Below are 27,066 nucleotides of genomic sequence, written 5' to 3' on the forward strand. Positions count from 1 at the left end.
CGAGCGGTGAGACTGCCCCGAAAATGTGTACAAAACTATATTCATGTAAATGCGATTGCCAAGAAGGAGAGAAATTCCACAGAAGACAAACGACTATGGTAAGACTTGACATGCTTTCCCCTGCTCTCCTGAAAGAAACCTAATATTCTTAATTACCATCACGGGAGCAACGAGCCGGAAGCAGAGCAGAAAACTCCGCGGAGGAATGGAGCGTACAGGAAAAGAGCGAAGGAAAAAAACAAAGGATGAAGGCAGAGGAAACGAGAAAAAATAATAAAATTGTACGAGCACTCCCGACGAGAGGGAGGAGGGAGGGACGAAAGGGGTGGATGGCGGGAGATGCTCGCTTGTTCAGAAAAGGCAATGACTGTGTCGAGAAGCGTGCGAGAGTTGCGAACGATGTAGTGAGTGAAAGTGAGACCGATGGATGCGGACTGGGAAGGAAAAAAAAACGAAGGAAAAAAAAGCTAACGAGTTATCACCCTGCTCAGCTCGGTCCGTGCCTCTCTCGTGGATTGTACACACGCGAGTTTTCAAGATTGTTGAGGGACGCCCGGAAGAAAGATCGAGCTAAAGTAAGATAACTTTTTTCTACCACTTTTAATTTCATTCCTGAAAGAAAGCCCAGCGATTCAAACGCGTAGAGTTGTTCATCGCGCGTGACAAACATGCCGAGTGAATCAACCAACATTCTACAGAAACAAGAACACTACAAGAACCCTCTAATTCCTATTATTTCCAAACGAATATCATTGTCTCAGTCACAATATCCTTTCGAGACTCTGTGTAGTTTGAGTACTACGACACTTCATTTTTTCACCAGAATTTTCAAGTTTTAGATGTTCTTAGGTGGATGAGGCGATGCACGCTAGTTGAACGAGTGTTAAATTTTCTCTAGTGTTCTCAGCTCAATCTTTGTTGTACGAATTTAGAGTAGTTTCAGTGAATTCGAATATATTACAGAATTTTTTACAATCGGTAAAAAATATTGAAAATTAATAATAAGAGATTCACAAAACCATCAACTGATGAATACAGGTTTCGATGATGGTACTATTTTAGCCGATTTTAAGGCAGACCATGCCCGATTTTTACTTCCTAATTAGATATAATCAATTTAAATTAATGACAGAGTTATTAATTCGAAATTGTAAATGAATTTTCTCAACTTATCTTTTGGCGAATGAAATTACAAGTCATTAATTAATCCGGAATCCAACACCGACTGAACCCGAAATTTTATCCGTCCCTGGCTAAAATACTATAGTTTTTATGTAAAAAATCGCATTAGAGAGCACAAAGGGAAAACGAAATGGAAAATGGATCAAGAAAAAAGTATTAATAAAAAGACAGAAGGCTCTAACAGGAATGACCCAAGGCAAGAAAAAACAAAATGCTGAAATAAGCAAATGTGAGGTTACGAGTGCTCTTTACCAATTTCGATCTTTATTACTGGTAAGACAATATCGTCTTGAATTTTTTCCCAGACCTTCATTATATACTCAATTTTTATTATGTACTTTTTCATAAACTTCGTAAGAAGCGTTCATTTTTTGTATGGAAAGATAAACGATTTTTTACGCACAGTCTCTATAACCCTGTATATTTCTCTTCATATTTAAACACGTTTATTTCAATAAGAAATGAGACGAAACCTTTAAAATTTGATATTTTAAGCCGACTACCCATTTAAACACCGTGTAAATTTCAAGACTTCCTTAAGAAAATCGTTTCGTGCAACCTTAATAAAAATCTTCTCCACGAAATTACCTGACGAATTCCTCCTAAGTAACGTTTTACTGTCTCAAATGAACTTTCACTTTCCGAAAAAAAACTGTTGCATAAAAAAAAATTCCGTTCAAAATTCCGATGGAATCCCACCGTGAAAATTTTTCTCACAAATTCGGTTTTGCTATGTTCGATTAACGGACAAACTGAATATAAAAACATCATGAAATTCGGCAATTATTGAATTAAGCATCAGTATACACTGATCAACTTTTAAGATGAAAGTATTATTTTCAACTTTCTAGGATCCACCATCAATAAAGCTGCGTTTCATTCAACGAAATTCGGGTGAAGAAAAAATAGCCGAATTCACGTGGTCAAATGTTTCAAAGAAACTACGAAAGTTTTTTTCCAAACTGTTGCCTAAGATGACAAGAGTCTCGCGTAATTTAGTTGGCTAAGTGCGACTCTCGAACGACGACTCGGAGAAACCCTCCAAATCGTGAACAAAAGACTTGATTAATTTGATTTGACCTCCTCGAAGTCTCCCGATGACTTTTTCAAATCCCCGTACCCTATCAATTTCTAGAATGTACCTTTGAGGGTATTTTGATAACAACGAAAATGCTCTTAAGAACGAAGCAATTACTTATCTCGCGGGCTTTCTTCTTCGGCCACTTTTCTTGCGGATTTGTTGGATAGGTGAATCTTTTCTTCGAGTTTTCCGTCCTGTATAATACTGATTCATGTCTTCATGACAAAAACGTTGCCGCATGAATCATATACGGGAAGTGAAAAAAGCGAATTGTACACGTACGAAAAGAGTGGATTTTTCCTACGACATTACTCCGCTCGTAAAAATCTGAGAAATGATTGTAAGTTTTATCGCAGTGGATAAAATTTGAAAAAACCTTCAGCTAATGCGAATCCACAGGAAACTTTGATTATCGATTTACGTGACGAGTAGAAATGCGGAATTTACATTTGAAGACAGGACGGTGCTTCAAGCACGAATACAAATGCTCCCGGGTACGAACTCTCGAAGATTTTCCACGCTGACTTTTCTTTTGTTCCCGTTATATATTTTCCACTCTTGTTTTTCTCTGCTTTATTTATCTTTTTCCGTGGTTCTGGGTTCTATTGGACTTGAACTAAAGATTTTCCAGGGCGACTCGATGCTTCGATAGTCTCCTTGTATAGTTTCAAGATTCTGGCTTTGAGGAAGACCAAGGCGAACCTTGTTGTACCAACCACGACCAGAAACTTCAGCGTGCACACACATAGATGTCGAATAAATATACGGGATATTTCACATCGACGAAGCATTTTTCTCATTTCAAAAACTTGCATCGCTCTACATTTTTCTCAGATTCTTAGCATTCATTGAAAATTCCAATTTCATGAAAAATCTCCGCACTTATACCGAGGGGATTTTTCTCTCGAAGAAATTTCCCGAATTCCATTCTCTTCAATTTCTTTACAACGAATCGAAATTCCATTCAGAGTGAAATTATCGCAACAGCACGTAAAAGACGTAATGGAAAACCTCTTCAGCGACGTGAATTTCATGAAATGCTGAAATAATGAAATTTCATGGGGTTGGGATGGTCTGAGCTTGCCTCGGAAGGTCCAATATACATAATACATGTAAACTGTATAAGTAAGTATATATAAAAGTGCGACCGATCGTCTTCAGCGTTATCCGATCTCGCGAGCTCCGCTTTCAACTCCCATTGTCCAACTTCTTCCGTCCGTAATCGCGATAACAACGTTCCTTCGCAGTTTTTTCCGTCCACAAGACCCGAGGTTCGAGGTGGGCGAAGGTATTGAAGGAAAAGGATGCTTGCGGAGTTGAATGAGGAGTGATGGATGACTGGAATGAAAGAAAAAGCAGGGGATCGTCGAGTGATTTGAGAAAAAATCTTTTATCCTCTGGTTTTTCGTCGAGAACAGCCTTGAGGCGAATGGTTCATTTCTGCTTAATTCGATTATCTTTCAACCCCGAGAAACAATCATTTTTCACTTTCTGCCTGTTGAGAAAATATTGTTCTTCAACTTTTCGTCAGACTTCCGGTCCTTTTGATCTTTCTCAATTTTTTCTGCGAATGGCAAATGAACCGAACGGAAAATGTCCATTTAAACTGTTTGTGGAACAGAATCAAAAATATCGACGATCCAATGAGACATGAAAAACAGCCGAATACCTGAGCCAACTAAATAGCCGACCGAGATTCCGTGGTATTGCGTTACGAAACTTCCACCGGATTCCAGCAAACCAACTCCCGCACACGGAGCTGTGATATTTCACGAATTAGCAATTCACATCCGGTAGCGCGTGTGATGGAAACGACTCTCTTGCAACGAGCTGCATTCCCGCCATATTGACCAGTAAACTTACGGCTACGAGTTTCGCTGTTAATGTAAACGCGCTATGTAACTGGCTAGTTCCGCAAATTTCAAAGAACCTCGAATCTCGAACTTCGATGAATTTCTTCAACAATTTCGAAATCATTCAATCTTACAAATTTAAAAAATCATATTTATTATGCAATGAATATCATCGAAGAATTTTGACCCTCTCGGAACGGATGTTGCTTTTTTAGGCAACACGAGCTTCGAGGCCCCATAAAACTGCATCGATCAGTAAGGTCGGGGCTCCAACTGCCTAGTTCCATCAAGCAAGGTTAGATTAGACGAAAGATACTCCTAAAGCAAGAGATGAACTACTTTAACCCATCGAAATATCAATATGAAGCTGGCGTTTCGTGTTGAGTTGGCGCTATGTGAAAACGTGCTCTAGTTGTCGCAAAAAAAAGTCAGCACACATTTGTTTTATCATACTCTAAAAGTTATATCCTATCAGTTAAGGTGTTAAGTGCTAGATTCATTAATAAATTTTCGTGATTTTACCTCCCACGTACCTGGTGTCATAATAAAAAAGAGTAAAATGTCACGAATAACGTAAATAGATAAGTAAATTAGTAAATTAATAATGTATTAGTTTTGAGATAAACTTATGAAGGGAATTATTTTTCTTCGACGTGAAATAGGCCTCGGTCTGAGAGCGTTAAAGTAGTTTATGCACGAAACGATTTTCATAAGAAAGTCTTGAAATTTACAGAGAGTTTAAAAGGGTAGTCGACTGACCCACACATCAAATGTCAAAGGGTTCGTCTTATTGGTTATTTAGAAAAACAAACACAATTATAAAGACTATGCGTAAAAAATCGTTTACCTTTCCATTTGACGAATGAACGCTTCTTACGAAGTTTATGAAAAAGTGCACAGTAACAATGAAGTATATAATGAAGGTCTGGGAAAAAATTCGAGACGATTGCCTTACTAGTAATAAAGATATATTACGTTGAAGATTAATGAACGAAATTGGTAAAGAGCATTCGTATAACTTCACATTCGCTTATTTCAGCATTTTGTTTTTTCTTGGCTCGGGCCATTCCTGTTACAGCCTTCTGTCTTTTTATTAATACTTTTTCTTGATCCATTTTCCTTTGTATTTTCCCTTTGCGCTTTCTAATGCGATTTTTTACATGAAAAACTACAGTATTTTAGCCAGGGACGAATAAAATTGCGGGTTCCGATTAAGTGTTGGATCCCCGATTAATTAATGGCTTTTAATTTCATTCGCCAAAAGATGAGTTGAAAAAATTGATTTACAATTTCGAGTTAATGACTCTGTCATTAATTTAGAGTGATTATATATTTAATTAGGAAGTAAAAATCGACCCAATTTAGACACCCATAGAATACGATCCTTCGGGCATGATCTACCTTAACCCTCTCAGACCGAGACCTATTTCGCGTTGACGGAAAATGATTCCCTTCATAATTTTATCTCAAAATACTTTCTAGTTTCCGAATCCATTGTGACATTTCGGTTTTTTTGTTGGGAAATATGAATTTTGGAATGTTCGCTGCACGCAGCACCAGGTTTTCGGGGAGCAAAATCAGGAAAATTTACGAATGAATCTAGCACCGAATACCTTAAATACATCATATTAGCTTCCCTTTGAAAGGAAATAACGTTTGGAGTACGAAAAAAAAATGTATACCCACTTTTCTTTTGCGATAACTAAAGCACCTTTTCACACAACGCCAGCTCAACATGAAACGCCAACTTCATATTGATTGCAGTTTATCTCTTGGTTTAGGAGTATCTAAGGTGCAATCTAACCTTGCTTCATGGAAATAGGCAGTTAGAACCCCGACCTTACTGACCAATGCAGTTTTATTGGGCCTGGAAGCGCGTGTTGCGTAGAAGCAACATACGGTCCGAGAGGGTTAAGCTGATGTACGAGCTCAAAATCCCTCCAAAGAAGATCGATGGCGATTAAATTACGAAGGTCGGAAAGCAACTTCATAAGCCCCGATTTAAACAAGAGTGTAGACTCGTCATAGAAATAGCTTTCAGCCATTGATACCAGGTCGAATGAAAATAGTGGTAACTTACCCCCATGATAGGAACTGCCACGATGCGGTGTGTACGCTCCAGCAGCCCCGCCATTCTGTCGTCCACCGTGAAGGCAATGGCTCGGTGTATAATATTGAACTGGATGAGGAGCATAGTTGGTCGGCGTTTCCATGTGCACGGGATGGCAGTACGTGCAACGTCTCGGGGTATCCGGAGGAGCCTTCGATCGAAGGAAAAAATAAAGGAAAACATTGAAAGATTTGGCAGTTAAGAAAGTCCGGTGATTGAAAAATTGCAATGGCCTTTTCCCATTACGTTTTCTGGCAGCAGTGCCGTTGCTATTTTAGGCATTTTTTCTTTACTTTACAAATAAAAATTGGTTGGATGGATTCACGTAAAACCTTGTATCTTTTACATACTCCAAAGTACTGGAAACAAATTTTTGTACAATGGTGTGCGAAAATGGCGTTGACAGCAAAACATAAAGAGTTTTTATCCTAGTGACCTGATTCAAAGGCATTTTGTAGAAGAAACGAATCTTTTCAGCCAAACAAAGCCATTTTCGTTAACATTTTTAAAAATTTCTTACAATCAATTTTCTCCTGAAAAATTCACGAAAATTGTGATTTTGTTTTTCTTCAAATGGTCGCCGTTTATTGTCTAAACAACATTTTGAAAACCCCCTACGTCCAGCGATAGTTAATAAAATAGATTTTAAGAATCTACTTGGTTATTCATCCCCCCAATGTTCCATTTCTGTGATTTGCAGTAAACGCCCATTCAAGCTGTACCATTTTCAACACACCCTTGTACAAAAATATACCATTGAGAAGATAAAAAAAATTTCAATCCTTCCGAGTGCGCAAAAGATACGTACAGAGTTTTACGTAAATCCATTAACCAATTTTTATTTATGAAAAACAAACAAACAAAAACACGTAAAATTCCAACGTTTACACTCTTCGTAGAACGCGAACCCAAGTTACTCAGCGCCCAATAGTAAGACCATTACATTTACGTGACGTAATACTGAATTAATTAAGCTCGAATGATTAAACATGTGAACGTATATAGATATAGATATTGACCTGCATAGAGTGATGAGATCTTAATGATCTCATGGACCCAGCTGGATGGAGAGATGGGACGCTGCCACTGAAGCTCATCGCTGAATTTCTGCATCCACCAGGTGTCGACCAACCCCCCCGTACACCAGCTCCCCATCCGACTCCGCCAGGCCCGCAGTCGTCGACCAACATCTTGGTTTTTCTTCGACTATTCGTCCCTCACTTCCTCGCGTACGTACTTTCTCCTATCGCTCTTCTATCTTTTTGTTACCACCCGGTTATTGTCGACATCCGAGGAGCTTCGGTGTACGTCTTTATCGTTATAACCGGTCGGAGCATCAACGAGACCACCAGAGCTCTGCCAGATATGTGTATACAAATACATACACATATAAATATATGTGTGTGTGTGTGTGTCTCAATCTCTCTGTGCGATCCCCGGCTTAATTGTATATCACCGGTCTATCCTCGACCATTTTCTCCTCCCCTTTGCGAGCCACCCGTCGATGGCGCCACTCGGCCTTGTTCTCGCGCCACCCCTGCAAAGTCCGCGTGCTAATCGAATCTCGTTAAAGCTAAAGTCCTCCTGGAAAACGATCGCGCGTCGTTGATCATTGTGTCACACTTTACTTTTCCATTTCTCTTTTCGTATTTATACGAACGTGTTTATATAGAGATGTTGGAGGGGGTGGGTGGGGGGGGGGGGGGGGGGAATGTTTTTCCAGCGAAACTGAAATAAATCTTCCCTCCGGGGCTCCTAATTTATCTTTTTTCCTCACACTTATCGACGCCTCTCTCCACAAACGGCCTTTTTTCCCTTCTCCGTCTTGAACTCACAATCTGCAACAGCGAATGATAAAAATGGCATTATTAACGAGGAATAATTCACTCGGAGTCTCCACTAAAGACTAACGTTATTTTCACCCGGGCGTATAAAATGTTGGGACCGAACGATCGATTTTTATTTTCAATCGTAATATCAATGGAAAACGTTAAAATCGTACGGATACACTGGAACATCGAGGGTTTGCTGTTTTACACAACGGCGGATAACGACAATCCGCACTGTCGATTTTCGATACAGTTTCACCAGAGTATGCTCCCATCTACATTCATAAAACGGACACTGCATTTATCTCTCGTCCATCTTAGTCGTGAATCGTTTTCCCAGAGCCTCTTTAATGCCGCCCCGTCGCACCTTTTCCACCCCCCCACTCCGCGACCCCGTCCAGCGCTATTTTCTCTCGCTCCAAAGCAGCGTTCAATGGCACGTGCCAACGATGTAACAGGGAGCTTTAACGTGCGACCGGTCGCCTTTTCTTCGTGACAGTCTTTCGGACAGGACCCAAAGCCCAAAATTTTAATATGTATGAGACGCCACGGCCTGGAGAACATTTCTATATAGTTGCAGCCCGGACGCTCCCCGTCCCTTCTCACTCCCTCTTCACCCCTCGACGCCCTCCGAGAAATCAGCTTGTGCAAGTCGCGAGAACCGCTCAGATTTATCGCTGGAATATGTTTTATGCTTCCGCCGAACGAAGCTCGCTATATTATAATATATAGCGAGGCTCACACGTACATGGGAGCATACACGGAGCGAGAAACTCAAACGCGTACCGTTTCGAGCCTGGATGTCTATTGGGCTCGGGTGAATGTGCAGCCACGTGGGCCAAACGCAAACCAATATTTTTCCAATGTCACGACTGCTACCAATTTTTTCTCATTTAGGAATAAATGCCCGAGAGTATCGGCGGCGGGGAGAAGGAAAATCGAGCCGGAGGTATCGAGATAAAATATCGCAAAAGTTGTACCCATTAACTGGGTGATTATGGAACAACAGAATTCCGATCGAGGATGAAGATCCTTGAAGTAAAAACGTCGGCTTTGGGGGACTCTTCGTCTTACGGAATGGTCGTTTTTTATTCCGGAAATAAAAGGTTTCCTGGCTTCCAATGTTTTCATTACTTGTTGCGCACACAAATTCGAAAATTTAAGCTCATCTACAGGCTTTGCCTCGAAACTTTGTTACAATATGACAATAAAATATGTAAAATAATACTAATTTATCGAAACGTGTAAGCAGGTAGGCAGATCGGTTCAAATCCCCGCGAAGGTCGGAATTTTTCTTCGAATAAAATGGTTCTAGAGGTACCAGAAACTGTGATGACCGTCACGGGTAGTAAAAATAATTTTTCAATTGATAAAATAATATTTTCTTTGGCGTATTTTTAGCTACATCAACAACAAAAATGTAGGAGAATAACGATTTGGTAATTAAAGTTCAGCGCATGTATACTAAATTTAATATACAACGGTGTATTAATATTGGTAAATGGCTTTTAAGGGGGACTGTCAGTGTGGGAGGCTGAAAAACGAGGTATTTTTTGGGAATTCTTTTTTTTTTAAATAGCTCGAGGAAATTATTTGAAATTTTTTGTATTAATTATTGAAGTAATGAAGTATACGAGGAATTTTTTTTTTCATTTTTAGTACATTTTATTAAGCAGAGAAGCGGCCACAAAATGGCGTCTCAAAAAAAGTTTTCTGATAAGTTTTCCGAAGAAAACCCTCTTCGAATGAAGTCGATTGGACGAAATTTGACAGAGTTATTCTGTCGACCAGGTCAAAAAAAAATGCTTTCGAGAAAAACGCATTTCAATTTTTGAGAAGATAAAATTGAACGATGTAACTTAAATATTAATATAAAACAAGTTCTTACCGATCACTTTTACTCGGACAATACCCAGCTTTACATTTAAAAGAAAAATTAGATTCGTCATTTCGCTTCGAGGTCGAGACATCGCAAGAGAGATTTACCCTTCCCATCTTGAAGCATTTCTCTAAGCAGCCAGTACCGTTCAGCGTTACTTACACCCCATTGAATTTCACATCGTATATTTGGCAGCTGACACACGCGTATTTGAACACACATTTTGAGATACTCATATATAATTCAGGACATGAACGAAGTGCGGGATCGAAAGGACGTTGATGGAGATTGAAGGATCCTGTTATTTGGATAAGAGGGTCAAGAGTGCGACAGAATTGGCATGGGAGAGAGAGAGAGAGAGGCAAAAATGGAGAGATAGCGAGGGAAGCTTTCTCGCACCGAGCACGATATAACGACGTCACTCTCGCGGTGGCTCTCCCGCGTTCGTGTGATTATTGGAATATTGCATTTCGTCCATCGCGTATGGCTGCAAATGTAATTCGCATCATTTCATCCATTGCTTGACATTCTATGTGCGCGTCAATGAATTTGTATCGTCACTTTTTTAGAGGATTCCAAAATGGTGGCAAATATTTAAAGGAAAGCGACGAATCCCTTGCGAAAAGTACTTCCGTTGAAACGATAGCTCATTTCACTCGAACTCAATTCCATCCACGATCATTCAATATTTAATTTGTAATCGCAGGATTCATTCGGGGTATAATTATTCGTTTGCTTCGAAGCTGTTCCGTCGTGTTTTCGCAGTGCACTCAAGCCTCTGAGAGAAGTGACGTTAATGCTGCGCATTTTTATTTCGATCGGGAGCACATTCTTTCCTCGTTTCATGAATTTCGAAGGACGTTTGTCCAACGTTGTATATTTACGCGCGTGCGACCTCGGCGGCTTCGTACTACGATGTGTTGATTCTTGACATTACTAAACGTTGAGGCATCACAGAGTTCACGTCAACTCAAATATTGGAGTTACTTTGAGCGAAGCTCTGTCAAAACAAAACGCTTGTAACCTCAAAGTAGAGAGAAATATAGAAAAAAGAGGGAAAAAGAAGCTGAAGGAAAAGCGGTCAGCGTGGACTCTAAGGACTTGGGGAAGAGGAAACAGACCAGGACAGGAGCGAAGTTTGCTTTGCGGTTGTTCTCCCAGCACCCGGAAGAACATGCCGAGCTTTCGCTGCTCTCCCGCGTACACGTTGTACCCTGCCCGTGCCGTGTTTTCTCGATCCCACTTTCCAATTAAAGCTCGTAATGCCGTCTCCCTCGAATCCGAAACTTTTCATCCCTTTCACTCTCTTTTTCTGCTTCGCCATTGCTACCCCATTGTTTCTCCTTGGAGAGGAGGCAGCGGAGTTTTTAACAATTTTCATTACCGTTCGTACGAGCGTCTTGCATCAATGGAACAGAAGAAAACTTGCATGGCATTTCTCCGACTGTGCAACGACTCTGAGACTAAAAGAAGGGTCTTTTTGTCGAGTAGAGGAAAAAACTTTTCATTCATCACGAGAGCGGAAAAGATTTTCAAAAGTATTCTCTCCTCTCACTCGATACGCGAACCGATACGACGTAAAAATTAAAGCCTCCCCCTGCTTCGCACCCTGAAAAGGCCTTAAGGAAAAAAGAATGAAGCGTGAAATTGTCTTCATGGAAAAGTCGAACGATCGAGACGAGAGCAGGCAACCTTTTTGCACTTGGTGAAACGCACGCAAGAGGGAGTCAAGTGAGTAAAAAGAGAAAAAACATCGGGGGGGTCTATATAATATCGAGGGATTTTTCCTCCGCTGGCCTTCCCGGCTTTACCTACGTTGCCATCCTCAAGGGAAGGAGGAAAAGATAGACAAGGCGAGATGAACTTTATAGGCTTTTCGAAGACGATATGAGGCGCTACTGCAGCACCGGAGGGTCCAAAGGAATGCCATGACGTCTCCAGACACACACGCACACACACACGCGCGCGCGCGCACACTTTATTCGTGAGAGTTTCCTTGGCAAAGCGTTATACGGCAAATGGCGCCGGCGTCGTAACTGAACACGAAGGTTTAGCCAAGGGAGTCGCGTTTACGTGCACAACGGCGATGGAGACTGAGAGAGTGAGAAGAGGTGGATTCGCGGGTGCGGACAGCATAATCCTGCTAGATTGAATCCACCCTCTCTTTACCCTTTCAGTCTTCATCTTCACTTCAAGACCTTTTACACTCCGCTCGCGTTTCTCGCTTCACTTGCCCCGCTCCCATTTTCCTTCTCGTTTCATCTTTGCCACTCGCCCCTCCTTCTCTCCAAGTTTTTTCATTCTCTAACGATAGTAACCTCTCGTGAGTGCTGCAACAGCTATGCAGCAGAGTGCCAGGTAACCACGATAGCTGAATACACGCGCACTGGTGCTTAATGCTTATGGGAGATTGTCAATTCTCATTGCTTCGATTTGAACAGCAGTTTCTTTATTGTTTCTATGCACAGCCATTGAACGCAGCAGTTGCAAAACACGGTAGTGAATTTTGTTTTCTTCGCGGTGCTGATTATAAACTTGGTTTTTTTCAGTACTTATTCTTTCCGATGAAATGAAAAATTGGGTATTTTATTAGACAAGAATAATTATTCGGGCATTTTCGTCGAATAATGCACGTTGAATGCACGTCGAGTAGAGTCCAATGTGTCGAATGAAATATTTCTTCTATTTAGGAAACCGTCCAAATGGGAGAATTATTCATTTCGTTGCGTGTGACAGAGGAAGTGCAGCATATGTGTGAAATACCGAAGCTTCTCAGTAACTTATCAAGTTCGATCAAGTTCGATAATTTATTAGTCAGATTAAAAAAATACAAGAGCCATGACATCGACCGAAACAGTCCTCTGTATGAGGCCAGCAGGAATATTCGTTCAGGATAATTTTCCCTCGAAATAATATGACTTTGATGAAAGATACTTTGATGATTTTCTAATTAATAATTAATATGAAGTTAATTTGGAATGCGCCTATTCGAATTTACCTGCACCCCAAGTCAAATTTCGAATTTCATTTTTTACATTTTCTGCTCAACTCAAAATTTGACGAAGTTCTTCAGTTTTTTTTTTTTATTAATTTTTTGCTCAAAGTGATCAAAACTTTATAGTTTTTTTTTAACGTTTTCGTGCAGTTTTCCTCATGTCTTTTCTTGCAATGTTTCAGATGTTTCTTAAAAATAAATTGGTATTCCGTACGTGCTGCACTTTCTCGACACGATTGAAACAACTTATTGAACAAAATAAATGAATGTTTGTCTTGAATTTCATTGAATCGACACAAATGTTGTTTGACTCACTGAAAATAAGAGAAATTTGGTTGATTCAACTCTCTATTCTTCTAGTGAATGCAGAGGGAGGAAAAAACGATGCGAGAAAAACATGTTTACCGTGGGTAAAGTGAATATTCGCAGAATGACGAAATGATTCCTCACTGGCAAACGAACGTTTGAGTTTTTCGTGCGAGTTTTCGATATACCAGTAAAAATTGCTGATTTGAATTTCGATATTCTTGGAGTATGTGGAAATGGAATCGGGAAGAGTCGCCGGAAAGTAAAGCCATTTTCGAGCGTCGAAAAGCTTTCGGTTTTCGAAGCTCGTTTGTTTTGAAAATTGTATACGGTAAAGAAAAGCCGAAAAAAGCGTTATGGAACGATGAAAAAAAGTTCGGCTGGTTGTGAACCTGCCGCGGGTGGAATGTTTTTCGATAATATTGTTTTTGCTAAAAAATGGGCTTCGTTGCCGCGTAACCGAATTCGATTGCATTCATATGTTATTTAATTAAATGTTTAATACAGGTTTACATAAAGGATCGAAAAGCTAAACAACAACATTCGGAAATGAATTTTTCGAAAAAATTTGATTCCAGCAGAATAGGTAATCGCACGATTATTGGATTCGAAAAGGTAGAACGTCGTTATAGTGACTCGCGGAAAAAGTCCGATGGAATAGAAATGAAAATGTAAAAAAACGTAGCAACAGAAAAACTTCGATATATCGACGTGTCCACGAGCGGAAGTCCACGATTTGACAATTCCTTGTCCACAGAGTAAAAACTTTCTTACGATTGGGAAGAAAAATATTTTGCGGTTGTGCAGTGCGCCGCAGGGACATACATAACTGCGAGACAACGACAGCGGATTGTACTTTCTTTTGCTCTTGTTCGTTTCATCCTGATACCCACAGCGAGAGAGCAGATGGAGCTTTCTTTTGTCGCGCGATAGAGGCTTCAGACTTCACTCGGTTGAAGCTTTCGTCACGGAGCTGCTTCTCTTCGGACGAGCACGCGAGTGAGAGAGTCGCACAAAGCGCATTGTTACGCGTCACCGAGCCAAAATCAATCCCTCCGCTGTCTCGCCCTTTGGCTCATTCTCCGGATTGCTGGCCTTCATTTTTTCCCATATCCTCGGGGCTTTTTACCTCGATATGTTACTCTCCGGTGTGCAACGCTTCGGGCTATATATCGCGATCGGTTTTCTTCCTCTTTCGTTTCACGCCAAAAATATATATCCTCCACCCTTCGGGACATCGCCTGCCGACGTACCGTAAATTCGATTTTGTTTCCTACACCTTTCTAAATATTTATATCAACTTTTATCCTACTGCGTATTTCCGCATGCCAAATGCGAAAGGGTATAATCGGCTTTGAAGATACGGAGCTGTGAGCTTCCATCGTTTCCCGATTCACAACTTGATTATCCGAAAACTTTGTTGAGAAGGACGCGCACGGAGGATAGTGGAAATTTGAAAAACGATCCCTTTTCTTCGATTGGACTAAGGAACTAAGACCGTACCGAGTCTGGATTGAGGGCTTGTACACGCTTGCGATGAACGGAAAAATCGAAAATATTTTTATTAGATACTCCTCGAGTATAATATCTGAAGAATATTCTCACGAAATTTCATAAAGATCGGCAAATTAGGTTCGTAGCTATGGGCATTTCAACCGAGCGCCCGGTGCGCGCGGTCCTCTGATACTTGATTCTTTAAACGCGATTATCTCAGAATCGACTTTTTTCAAAAATACCTTTGCGGTGGACACGATTAATAAACTATTAATCCAATCCATACGAAATTTATACCACTTATTTGTTATAATAATAGCTAGGGCCTGGACGAAGGATTTCGTATTTTATTGGAAAAAAAATTGTACCAAAAACCCGAAAATTTAGCACCTCGAGAAATGAATTTTTTGTTAAAACTGTCGCCATTTTTTTTTAAATCAAAATTTTTACAAATTCTTCGTTCAGGCTCAAGCTATTATTATAATAAATAAGTGGTATAAATTTGGTATAGATTGGATTAATAGTTTTTTAGTGATCATGCAACTGATGCTCAAAAAAAAATGCTACTGGAATACAGCTGGAGTTGCGCCATTTTGAGAAATTTTTTGATAAAAAAAATTGTACACGAACAATTAAAGTATTAAAGAATCTCGTTTACAGTTTTTCAACAAACATCACGTTTTTTTCGCCCGCTGCAAGTGTATACAAGGCCTTAAAGCAGCCAATGCAGTATCAAAAACGACTGTGAAAACAAATTTTAACGAACAATCAAATACTTGTTAGAAAAAGGTTTTTCCGACGATTTTTCATGACCTTCTGTCTCCCTCCAAAAGCTCGCGTTCCGAATCCCCTGTTGAGGAAATCAGTCAATTATTATTTGGCAAACATGGCTGACGTAAATATCTACAAAGCTGTTGGTCGAAGCCCTCCGTCATAGAGATCAACCGAATTTCCCCGGAGGCTGTTTTTTCCCCACCACGAGAATACAAGCTGAAATTCTCTGTTTTCACGTTTCAACGATACGGAGACATTCCGCATGGTTCGATCACTTTCCTCTGGCCTTTTCCTCCAAGCTTTTTCCCATGAATTTATATCCCACGCATCGAAACCCACGGCAAAACGGATGAGTAAAGAGTGCACATGGAGGACGAGGCGAAGAGTGAATTCTCAAGATGAGATCGAGAGAAAACACTGGCTGAATAGGAAAAGCTAAGAAGAAATGGCTCCGAGTTGGCAAACGTGTCATACACACGCGAGACGAATCGCAGGCTTGCACGATGTTGCAGCTGCGTAAACTCAACTTTATTGAATAAAGTTGTTGTTCCGTGTTCCCGTGGGGGTAAAAAGTGGTCTCTCCGTTTCCTGTCCACTTGCCAAAAGCACACGTGGAGGCTAAAAGTGTGCTATTATTCGAGTTCGAATATACCGGGCTTTTGGCCGAGTTGTGAAAGCTCAAAAAATGATCGACCTTCTATTATCGCGCTGAGTCAGAATATTGGATAAACAAAAATATGCATCTCGTGAAAGAAAAGTTGTGGCGAAGGGAGCGAACGAGTGCGGAACCGAAAATTTCATTCCTCGATCGCGCGTTCGAAAAGTTTTTACAATGTCTAGAGAGAGAGAGAGAACGAGAGAGAGTTTACCGGATTCTCTGCGTGTTGTCTTTCCGTTTTTTCTTTATTTACTTTCACGGAAGCTTTTTCGCGACAAAGGCCACCGAGTTATCCCGACGAAAGTTTTGGTAGCGTAGTATACGCGCTATCTATACCGATCCGGGTAGAGTTCGGCTCAAAGGTGCAAGAAACAGAGAGAATCGCGAATATAATCGAGCAAAGTTGCTTCCCCTTTTCTCTCTTTTCTCTCTACACAAAGCTGAGATTTCGCATCCCACGTCAGCTGTTTCAATAAATAATGCACTATCTGCAACTACGAGGGAAAAAGGGGGCCACGGATGTGTCCCAGAAAAAGTTGAAAACTCGTGCACGATTCGCTCCCCCTTCTCCCTGCCGCCCTCGTCTTTGCTATTCCGTCTTGTTACTTCTTCCCGTGGTAAAATAAAAGTGTCACTCGAGCGTGGATAAACTCCCACGGGGTAGAATCCATTCTCGCCTACCACTTACACCAGGCTCCATTTTTTCCTTTTCTTATTATATTTCCTCGCGATATATTTTATTTCATACTATTTTCGTTCACCAAACGTGCCGAGATCCGCGAACCCAAACTTGTCTCTAGATCTACTAAAAACTTCAAGGAAATCCAGACTCTGAGGTTTCGTTCCGCTGCGGAACGACCTGAAGTAATGGTCGATAAACTTGCTTTTCAATCACACGTGAGCCCTGTACGTGACGGAGCATAAGATGCGACACTCGGAGGAACCCCCGAAATTCTATGATTTTTTCACCGTTTTAATTGGGCCCGTGCTCGAGAATATTTTGATGTGATAATTCCGATTCGTAAATTGTTTAGCGACCGGATGAGTCGACGTGCGAACTCTACCAGAGGGGCGATATTTCCACATGGAAACCTTCGATAAAGAGCCGAACAAATTACGCGTCCGCGGCCGGAACAATGAGAAACCTGCAACTGTGTTCCACTGCATCCAACAATTGGAACATGATGATTGAAAAAAAGCAAATTCTACCATCGAAGAGGATGAATTTATTTAAAATATTCCCCGCCGAATTGTGTAGCTACGCGGAAAAGACTGAAAATAAGTCTCAGAGAATAGACAATTTTTTCAGATATTTTTTAAGAAAGAATGTTTTTTTTCCAATCCGAGGCTGCGTTTATACACTAGGAACTGATATTTAAGAAATTGTTTTTGAAAAATTGGGATGACTCGATTCCCGATCAAAAACGACGCCGACCTATGGACACAGAATCGAACTGAAGAATCACGAAATCGAGCAATAAAATACGTGCACGAGCAGCCTCATGTTTTTCGGTGACACGTGAAAAACAATAGAGTCAAAATAACTCGCGACAAAATAACATAGAAGAACAACATTCGTCAAAATAATATACGATAAAATAACGCAAATAATACGAAAAAAATCGAGTGTGCGTATCGATTGCATTTTTATCGATTATCGAGCACGAAAATGGACCTAAATTTAATGATGATGATGATGTTGATGATATCGGTAATAGTGATGAAATTAATGTTATTTTAACATATGTTATATTGATGCTGTGTTATTTTTATTAATTTTATTTCGTCACACTGCGTGCTATTTTTACTAATGTTATTTTGACGTTACGTTATAAATATTCGCATAGTACTTATTTTTCTGCCATCATGCATGCTCCCAAATACAGGATTAAGGTTGATCCTCTGCGACAGCCCCAACCAAAAGTTATGTACTGTCTGCATATTAAAAGGCTTGATAATTCGTTCGGATCGTAATCAATAACTTTGTAAAGACCCTATATACGTACTCGGTGCCAGCAGATATAGTACAAATATCATTTGCTTTCGTAAAATTTATTCTAAAAGTATTTTTGATCCGACATCGTGAGTAAATTTTTTGACGGAACTATCCAGGTTACGCTTCAATACACAGAAAAGGTTGTCTATACAGACGACATTCGCTTGTTCGCTTGCAAAATATATCGTATGCAGCCTAAATCTTCGTACTTCTCGAGGCTATATCTGTCAAACTAGATGGTCAATCACCTTGATTTTTTTTCACAATATCTGTGATATCCTGCTCTAGCTCCTCCTCGTTTTTTATAAACTTCCTAATTTTAGTACTAGCGGTAGAATTAATAATGTGCCGTTTGCTTATGCATGGTCCATATGTTACGTGTTAATTGAGTCAACTTCAATTACATATATCTCGGGTTCGGGATGGTGAAACTTGTTAAAATTTTATAGAGGTGTTGTTCATATGTTAAACAATACGTATGCCAAATTTAAATAATTTCCTAATTTAACTGTCTCGTGGAGGAACCACCTTAACTGATCAAAAAGATTTTTCCTATATTCACTCGCTATAAATTTGCTAACTTCTGTTCGGAATGCAGACCCATGGCCCAGGAGCGTTATTTATAAAAACATCGAGACGTTGGCGTCTGCGTATCCAGAGGGCGAGTACACGAGATTCCTTCTTCGGTTGAAGCGATTGCTGTTGAATTTTTAGATAATAACAACTCCATCCGAATGGAGTAATGCATATAAATAGTGATTTTGTGAGCCGGCACTGGGCATGTATTTGACGAAAAAGCGAGTTTTCGCACGGTTAAAAAAGCTCAAAGTAATTAGCCCGCCATCCGCATATTTCGGTATTCGCGAGTCAACGTCAGTGTCGTTACACGTAACTTTTTTCTTCCACTATTTTAAATGCTCTCGAAACAAATTTTCGCCAAGGCCGTAAGCCACTGATGGATGAAAAAAGTAAATAAAAAATCTCGAGTTTACGATGGCATTCTCCGTGCAAACGATGCGCGCCAGCGACTACAAAGTCAAAAATCCGGAGAACGAGGCAGGAATGATAGACAAAGAGAAATTTAATGACCACAGAGCACGAGAACAAAGTGAAGCCGGACCACGGATTGTGAATTTTCGAGAACCCCCGCTTACTCGCATGTGCGCCTTCCCACCTATGGGGTATTCGAATGCAGGTTTACAGAGACGCGATGCGTGCAAAAGTTCCGCGTCTTTTTCCATGCTTCTCCACCCCACAAGCCTTCATCTTCCAGTGGCTTTCCAGGACCATGCTTTTTCACGACTTCATAAACCCTCATACTCGAAATGATTGATGGCAGCGAAGCCCCGCGCAGAGAAAAAGCCTCGATGAGATCTCCGACTTGATAATGGATGTTCAACAAGTTTCCGAACGGAACGAATAGCGTTCGCGGAGTCCGGCACACTCGAGCATCCTCGTCGGAAGTAGCTCATTTATTTCCGCAAGCACGAGTCGAGTGTTTACAGTTATCGCTTTGATGGAGATCACCGAGGGGGGCGGAACGGACGAAGAAAAATAATTACGAGAGTTTAACGAGTCTCGTGATTCGGACTGGAACGTCACGTGTACACACGCTCCCGCGATGTACATTCCATGGCATAGTTTCCCCGAGTCAACTTGCAGGCATTTCAACAAACAGAGCCTCGAATTCCAATGAATTCGGTCTCGTGGATAAATGAGAAAACTCAATGGAAAGCTGCACGTTTATACGCCCCTGTGAGAGAAACAGAAACCGAAGAACCCACCCGCCTCGCCCAGCACTCGCATGCACACGCGACGTTTGCCTCCCTCTCTCTCTTTCGAGGCGGAGCAAACGTCAAAGTTCATAGGGGATACTACAGTGTCCCTCTTGGTGCTGCTGGACCTAAACCGGAGGACCATAACGAAGCAGTTTGGAGCCACGAATCACGCTCTGACGTTAAATTATTCGAACTAACGGGCACTCGTGTCCCTCGTCCGAGAAACCTACGTATTCCTTCATACATACACGCGCACATATAGCCGCGCATAAAGTCTATTAGGTTTCCGTTCCATGAGCGATGTGTGTGATACATCAATTCGCTTGTGTGCGTGTGCAGCGGACTCCCGTCACGAATATCTACTATCTCTCATGGCCGAGTGAACAGCCTGCCATTATCGAGAATTGCTCGCCATCGTTGTCAAAAATATACCATGAAAATCCACGAGTTTTTTTACCTACGCAATATGCCTGCGTGACGGTCGTCTTATTGGACGTTACATTGCAGCTTCGATATTAGATTTCATCGAGATATTGATTGCTTCCCGATACGAAGGCTTTTGGATGTGCTCGCCACGCTAAACACTCAACAGCGTGGCTTTTCCGCAGCTTATATTCCCGGCGAATCTATCACGCTCCCATTCATCCAGTTTTCTCCACTCGATCGAATAGTTTCTTGGGTTAAACTGAAACCCGGTGGAACGCGAGCTCCGAGTTCCAGGAGTTGGCGAGCTCCGCAGTTTTGCAATGTCCTGTATAACGGCCCACACGCCGCATATATCGAGAAACCGTCTGGCGAAGTACTAGACAGGGACGAGACCGTGACGTCGCTTTCCGAGATTACCTGCGAATGTCATCTGCCTTCGATAATATATCGATACGGGCCCGATTACCGGTCGTTGTAGATTCCCTATCGCTGATCTAGGCGAACTTGGGGCTTGCGAAACTTTTACACGGATGACGGATCCTCATTTGCGCACGGATATTCCCCGCTTCTGCGTCCGAGTATACTTCCCGGTGGAATACATCTGATTCTGACCTCTTTCGCAGCCTTCAATCATTTTTAACTTGGCGCTGGATCAATATATCCTGATCGTAATAACCCAAAGAAAAATAACCTGGTAAATATTATCCATGTATAAATAACCAGTCTATGAATATTTCACGCAAACACAAATCACAACACAAACATGTGATCGCGTATTCATGGGATGCGGATAATTTCATATTTCAATCAAAAAATTGTTACATTCGTAGGTTGGGCGCAAGCCCACGCAAATCATTGGTAATATGGAAGGCTCTCCATAGATCGCAACAATATTTACGATCCTCTTGGTACTTTTTTTGTGCTACCATCATCTCTATGAACAATTTGCTCCACTTATATTTTCGTGAGTGGTTCATAACAATCTACAATCCATTAAAATAATTAATAACAATGGTACGCAGAAATACAACTCGTATCAACGTATCCTTAAACTATTTGCACGTTTCTTATAAGCATTTTGTATATAGTATTTGGGAAATTAGTGTACGGAGATAATTTGCATTGGGTTATTTTTACATCATGATATTTTGTGCATGGGATAAAATAACTAGGATATTATTGCATGGGAGCGTGTCCGGGCAGAAAATCTATGAAAAATCAAGCACTCGTGGAAACTGTTTTCTGAACTCTGCTCATAAGCAGCGAGAAAGAGTGGAAGAAATTGATTTAAAAGTGAGATTCTACGGTGCAACAATCGCTAAAAACTTCTCGGGGCTACGAACCTCTGGAAAAAATAATCGATCGATAACTCTCGCGAGGAACAACCCGGCGGAACTTTATTTACGTATCTCTTTCGTTTTTTCCATCTTGTACCGATGGAAAAGTTGATTTTTACTTCATGCGTGAGCGCAGGCCTCGGAAGCATGACTTTTCTTCGATTCTTTCCTCATCCGAGAATTCATAAGAAACCATCCGGGAGCAGAAACCGATTTCCTTGGGATAATGGATGAGCCGGAGACTCCCTAAGAATCTGGATATATCGAGAAAAAACTTATGCGTACAAATGCTTGCTTTGCAGTGCTCGATTTCGTCGATGGAAACCAGCGAGTGATGCACGCGATAACGCAAACTGCAAAGATTCCATACATCAATATACGAAGCTCGAACAATCTCTTCGAAAATCAAATGAAACTCGGATATGGACTCGATACAAAAGGACAAAACTAGAATCACCTCCGCGCTCGATGCCGCGGTCCCCTCGCGGTCTGGATCGTTCCCCACAACCGTGTACGTTCCCAGTCACAAAAAAATGCGAACCCATCAAATTCGGCTGATTCCTAAACGGAAACATGTCACCGCCTCAATTGATCTAATTTCGTCTGACTTGTGCAGGAAAACCTACGCGGAGCACGCGAACGCTGATATTCGTAAATGCGTACGAGGGTCTTTCGTTTCATCAACTCGGTGTAATTTTAGTGCACGTTTGCTCTCAGTGCATGCATGTAAAGTGGCCCCGAGGCTGCTTTACATGCACACCCATATCATTTTCATTGGACGCTAACGAAATGACGTTATCAGAATAATTTTACGTGTTGAATCTCGCAGGTTGCACCCCTTCGCTCGACAAATGTTGCTACGTACAAGTACATACGTTCCATCGTGTGTGTACTCAACGATCGTATCGCGAAATTTCATATGCGAAGAAGCCAACTGCATGGATAAATGTTGGATGGAGAAAAAGAGATGGAAAAATAACGAGATACAAAGAGAAAGAGAGAGAGCCGGGGACGAGGGAGCTTTGAATGGAGGTGTATTATTGATTTCATCCCACACATTCTAACTGGAATAACGTTCGCTGCTCACCTCCAACACAAACCGTTCGCCTGGCCACCCTCATATCACTGTATTAGCTGACGATATATCAACTCGTATATACGTAAATATATGTATGAGAAAATAATATATACAACAATATCTCACCAGGCAATATCCCAGCAGCCACCTACACAATTTTCATCGCCCATCCCACCCTTCGAATCTTGACGATGCAGCAGTGTTTCTCTGTGACGATGTTGAAGCCTTTCATACACCCTCGGCTTTTTCCCGATCTAGCCTGCTCTATGCTCCGCAGGTTTTCACGAGTGCTACTCAAATGGCCTGCACCCGTCTCGATTCGATTATTTCCCGGTAATTTTTTTGGTTTCAACTCGGTTTGTGCGCAGCCGTTGCCTCTTTTTCCTGCCGAACGAGGCCGAACCGTTTGCTGCGGTGGTAGGAAAGAGAGCTGCTGGGAATCTCTGCAGGCGAATCTCCAGGCCCGTGTGTTGTTAACGAATTTTTCGTGAAATTTCCGGCCCGGAAATTGCCATGAAATTGGTACACGGAAAGTGTTCACTTCATCCTTTCGATTAATTTCTCGATGAGATTTTTTCACGGATTTATGCGCTGTGCTCGACGATCCCGCAACGCAGAGGCGCTCGAGTTTTATGCGAGTCGGTTTCAGGGCCGATGAACCGTTTCCATGCCTCCTAATGTCGGATCAGAACAGTTTTATCTCCGTAATGATATCACGCTCTTATATTCATAGTTTATATTTTATCACCGTTTCCGAACAGGCAGAATGGAAATCGCAATTAACCTAATTACCGTGGATATTTACCGGATTTTATGGAGTCCCTATTTGCAAAGACAGATTTCACTATGACATCGAACCCTTCGATTATAAGATGCGCTATTCAGAATCTTTTAAATGATTCATGAACGAAAGCATATCTTATATTAGCTCGTATTCCCTGCTAACGAGCAATATACATTATGCCAGGGATTAAAACCAGACGTTTTTGAATACGGAAGGATTAGCAGGCAGATTTACGTGCGGTGTTCCGCACCGCGCGAGGATTCGTGCTCTTAAAAATGTCTTGATCCGTCGATGAGATAATCCGTCATTGAAAATCGCTGTATTGGCAAAAGGAATGAAAAATATAGATGGCGAGGTTATGGGGAAAAATGCTTGCGCGCATGAACGGAGCAGCGAAGCATCGATGTGTTCGAAAATAAGCAAAGAGGAAAAAGTACTGGCTCGTGCTGGTGTACATACAGAATGTGTGATAATACGAAAGATGAAAATCCTTTGATATTTAAATGGCATTTTGCGGAAAAACACGCGTTATTCCTCCCGAAAGGAAGAGGTAATTCTTGGAAAAAAGTGATCTGGATATAATTCTGGAACGCATCCAGCTCTGCTCCTTCCCTTTTGCTTCCCTCGAGCGTCCTTTTCACGTTGCTTATGCATGTAGAAACGATTATGATAAAAAAAAGGACAAGTCGAGTCTATAATTTCAGTCTGAAATGCATCGTGATGACGATATTGCGAGAACGGATGTCTCTTAAGAATAAATGCTCATTCCAAAAACTGTTTATTTCACGTGATTACCTGCGATTCATATTCATTCGGCGATAAAAGTATAGCGAGTTATCTGGAATTTGCATTCTTAATAAACGCTAACATCTTTTCTAGTCCCGAGTTTTTCACCAAGCTTTATAGACGGAGGAAGAGTAAAGTAGAAAAAGCCACTTTTCCCTGCCTCGAATACGTAATGAAGTTGGGAATAATTGGATGATAACATAAAATAAAAACTTTTCTGACCCATATTTCCGACGCGCAATGAAATCACACTTTGAAAAAGAGTTCTTAAATACTCTCCGACGGCGGGAAGGGTTCGGAGGCGGTTCTTTTGTGCGGAGCCCTCGTTTCCTCTGTTTCTGCCCTTATTTATCTTCCACTCGATTGATATCCCAAGTACGAGCGTCCACAGGAACTCTCGATCGCCGTTCCGAGTGATCGGCACTAGCTCCATCATTTTATTGTTTCTCGATTAAGGGAATTCTCTGCTCCTGTTGCATGTCAGAGAGAGAGCTCTTCGCGTCGAGGAATATAAAGAGGACTGCGCGCGAGGGGTCAAAAGTTCGGGGAGTTTGATCAGGCACATGAACAGGCTGGGAGGAGAGAAAAACTTTTGTTCCAACTCGTCGAGCTCAACGGACAGGGCAATATCGAGAAAGTCGAGTGGGTGACCGAGCAAGTTCCCACTCGAGTGCACCAACGAGGAGGGGTGAAAGGGATACACACAGGGAGGAGGAGGAGGGTTCGAAGGTACTCGTGATCGGAGGTCGTATATGCGAGCACTCCAAGGTCTTGACTTTTACTATGCATGTATTTCTTGTGTACGTGTATGATTCTTGTAAATAAGTTCTTATACAGGGTGGCTTGGAGCAAACTCCAAGCCACCCATTGTCATTCGTCGGTGGTGCGACATCCTGTTCGTATTTCTGCGAGGATTATGAGCTTTGAGGTCCCAGCGATGGGAGTGACGAAATTTTGTATTATGGCATCGGTGTCGTCTCCGGTATAGGAAGAGCTTTTAATGACATCGAGAATTTCGTGATGCTGCTTAAAATGCAATTAATAACTAATTCAAATAAGATACTTGTCCAGGAATATCAGACGTCGCTTTGTCCATTTTTCATTTGGTTGCGCCTGTGTGCTGGCTAATCAAATGGAAATTACTCATGAATAATGAATATATAACTCGTTCAAAGTGTAAATGAAAATTATAATTAGCAAGCATGAAACTGTAGCCTTATATTACTCGGGCTGGAATCCACGTGTTTTTGGTGTATGGGTTAAATTATGATCTGAGAAACAGTTTCCACGTTACGAGGGCACAGACCGACGAACTTTAACACATATGCACTCAGCGTTAAGGGGAAATGCATACCCGAGTGGAAACTTAAAGCTACTTGTACGTCGGTGTGTACTTGTTGGTTACACTCGACACGCTGCGCTGCGTGTGTAGCGTCGACGTTGCAAAACTCGTTAGCCCCGGTGCTTATGCGTAATTTACCGATTCTTGGAGCCTCCGCAGAAGATAAATTAGGCAAAGAAAATTCAATGAGCATGGGAGCTCGAAAGGTGAGAATGATATTCGAAACTGGACTGAACAGTCGAACAAATAACATTGCTTTAATATCATTTTCATTCGATGAGATGTCGGCCAGCGCAGTTGTGCATGTCTGCGGGGATCCAGAAATAGCCATTGAAAGGTTAAACGCAAGGCAGCAGTTGTTGCCCATTCATAATACACACGGTACGTCGTGTGACACTTGTGCTCCCAATTCGTTCGACGTTCAATCCGAGTCAACAAGTTTGATCGACGCCCGTGAATTCTACAACGATACAAAACACCTAATGACGTTTGACATTCGGCAACTCATGAAAACTGTAGCCAAACAGAAAGCGCATCAATTCTTTGCCGAATGCTGAAGGCGGCTTTGGAGATAGTGGATCGAATGGCGTCGATATTTATGGACCTACAACCGCTTATCCACAGCACTTTTTTTTAAAAACGTCCTTAAATCAGTAGTTTCGAGATGGGATGTAAACGGGCTATCCCGACACGAGCCAATTTATTAGCCAACTGTCGCACGAATTCTCCTCTCAAGAAAGACAAATGTAACGGACAAAGAAACTCGCAGGAATTCAAGCATCGTATTAAGCGAGTGATACACGTGTTCGTAGACACATCTCGAAAGGACTCGACTCCGGCTTGAGATAATTGCAGTATTCTCCATTCTCTTGAGGGCGAGTGCATCAAAATGTAAATACAAAAGTACTTGCACACCCACTTAATTGTATATACGACATACTTTTGGCTGCACACACAAAGGTAGTCGAGTTTTCGAGGGAGCCGCAGAGGGAGCGTGATCAAGAGTTTCGGTAAGGTCGTAGAGAACGGTTACTGGTAGAGGGTTAATCGGGAGAATGTAAACACGCCGGAGGTTGTTCCACGTTAATTCGCTTGTAGCATCCCTTCCCCTTTCTCACTTTCCGCTGGGAACCTCTTTCTCCGCGCTTCTCCCTGGCCTCGGCCAACCTCCATTTTCCCGAATAGAAACACACACTCGTGTCCGCAAGTCGACCTTGTGCACCCTGTGCGACTTTCACCCACATCCGCACGGGTTAGAGTCAAGTCCTCTTGAACCTCCAGCCGTGTGTGCTCTTTCCACATCCACACAATCTCCCTATCGATTAACCCATAGCGCTAGGCTTTTCCTGATAAAAACGAGTAAAGTATAAAAACTAAT

At 41.6% G+C, this 27,066-nt stretch overlaps 1 protein-coding gene and 1 long non-coding RNA gene across 3 annotated transcripts in view; both read right to left on the reverse strand.

Moving 5' to 3' along the window:
• The window catches only part of LOC122411014 (monocarboxylate transporter 10-like), a 56,465-nt gene extending 48,559 nt beyond the window's left edge, over nt 1–7,906 (reverse strand). The window contains exons 1-2 of the mRNA XM_043419527.1: nt 7,246–7,906; nt 6,197–6,377 (exon numbers count right to left, since the gene is read on the reverse strand). Coding sequence (XP_043275462.1) covers nt 6,197–6,377; nt 7,246–7,416 — 352 coding nt within the window. The 5' untranslated portion in view covers nt 7,417–7,906. The remainder of the gene's footprint in view (nt 1–6,196; nt 6,378–7,245) is intronic.
• Nucleotides 7,907–7,958: 52 nt separating this feature from the next.
• The window catches only part of LOC122411122 (uncharacterized), a 42,449-nt gene continuing 23,341 nt past the window's right edge, over nt 7,959–27,066 (reverse strand). For both annotated transcript variants that reach the window (XR_006261089.1, XR_006261090.1), the window contains exon 3: nt 7,959–8,064. This is a non-coding gene — a long non-coding RNA (uncharacterized lncRNA). The remainder of the gene's footprint in view (nt 8,065–27,066) is intronic.

This window comes from Venturia canescens, chromosome 5 (genome assembly GCF_019457755.1).
Source record: "Venturia canescens isolate UGA chromosome 5, ASM1945775v1, whole genome shotgun sequence".
Taxonomy (NCBI): Eukaryota; Metazoa; Arthropoda; class Insecta; order Hymenoptera; family Ichneumonidae; genus Venturia; species Venturia canescens.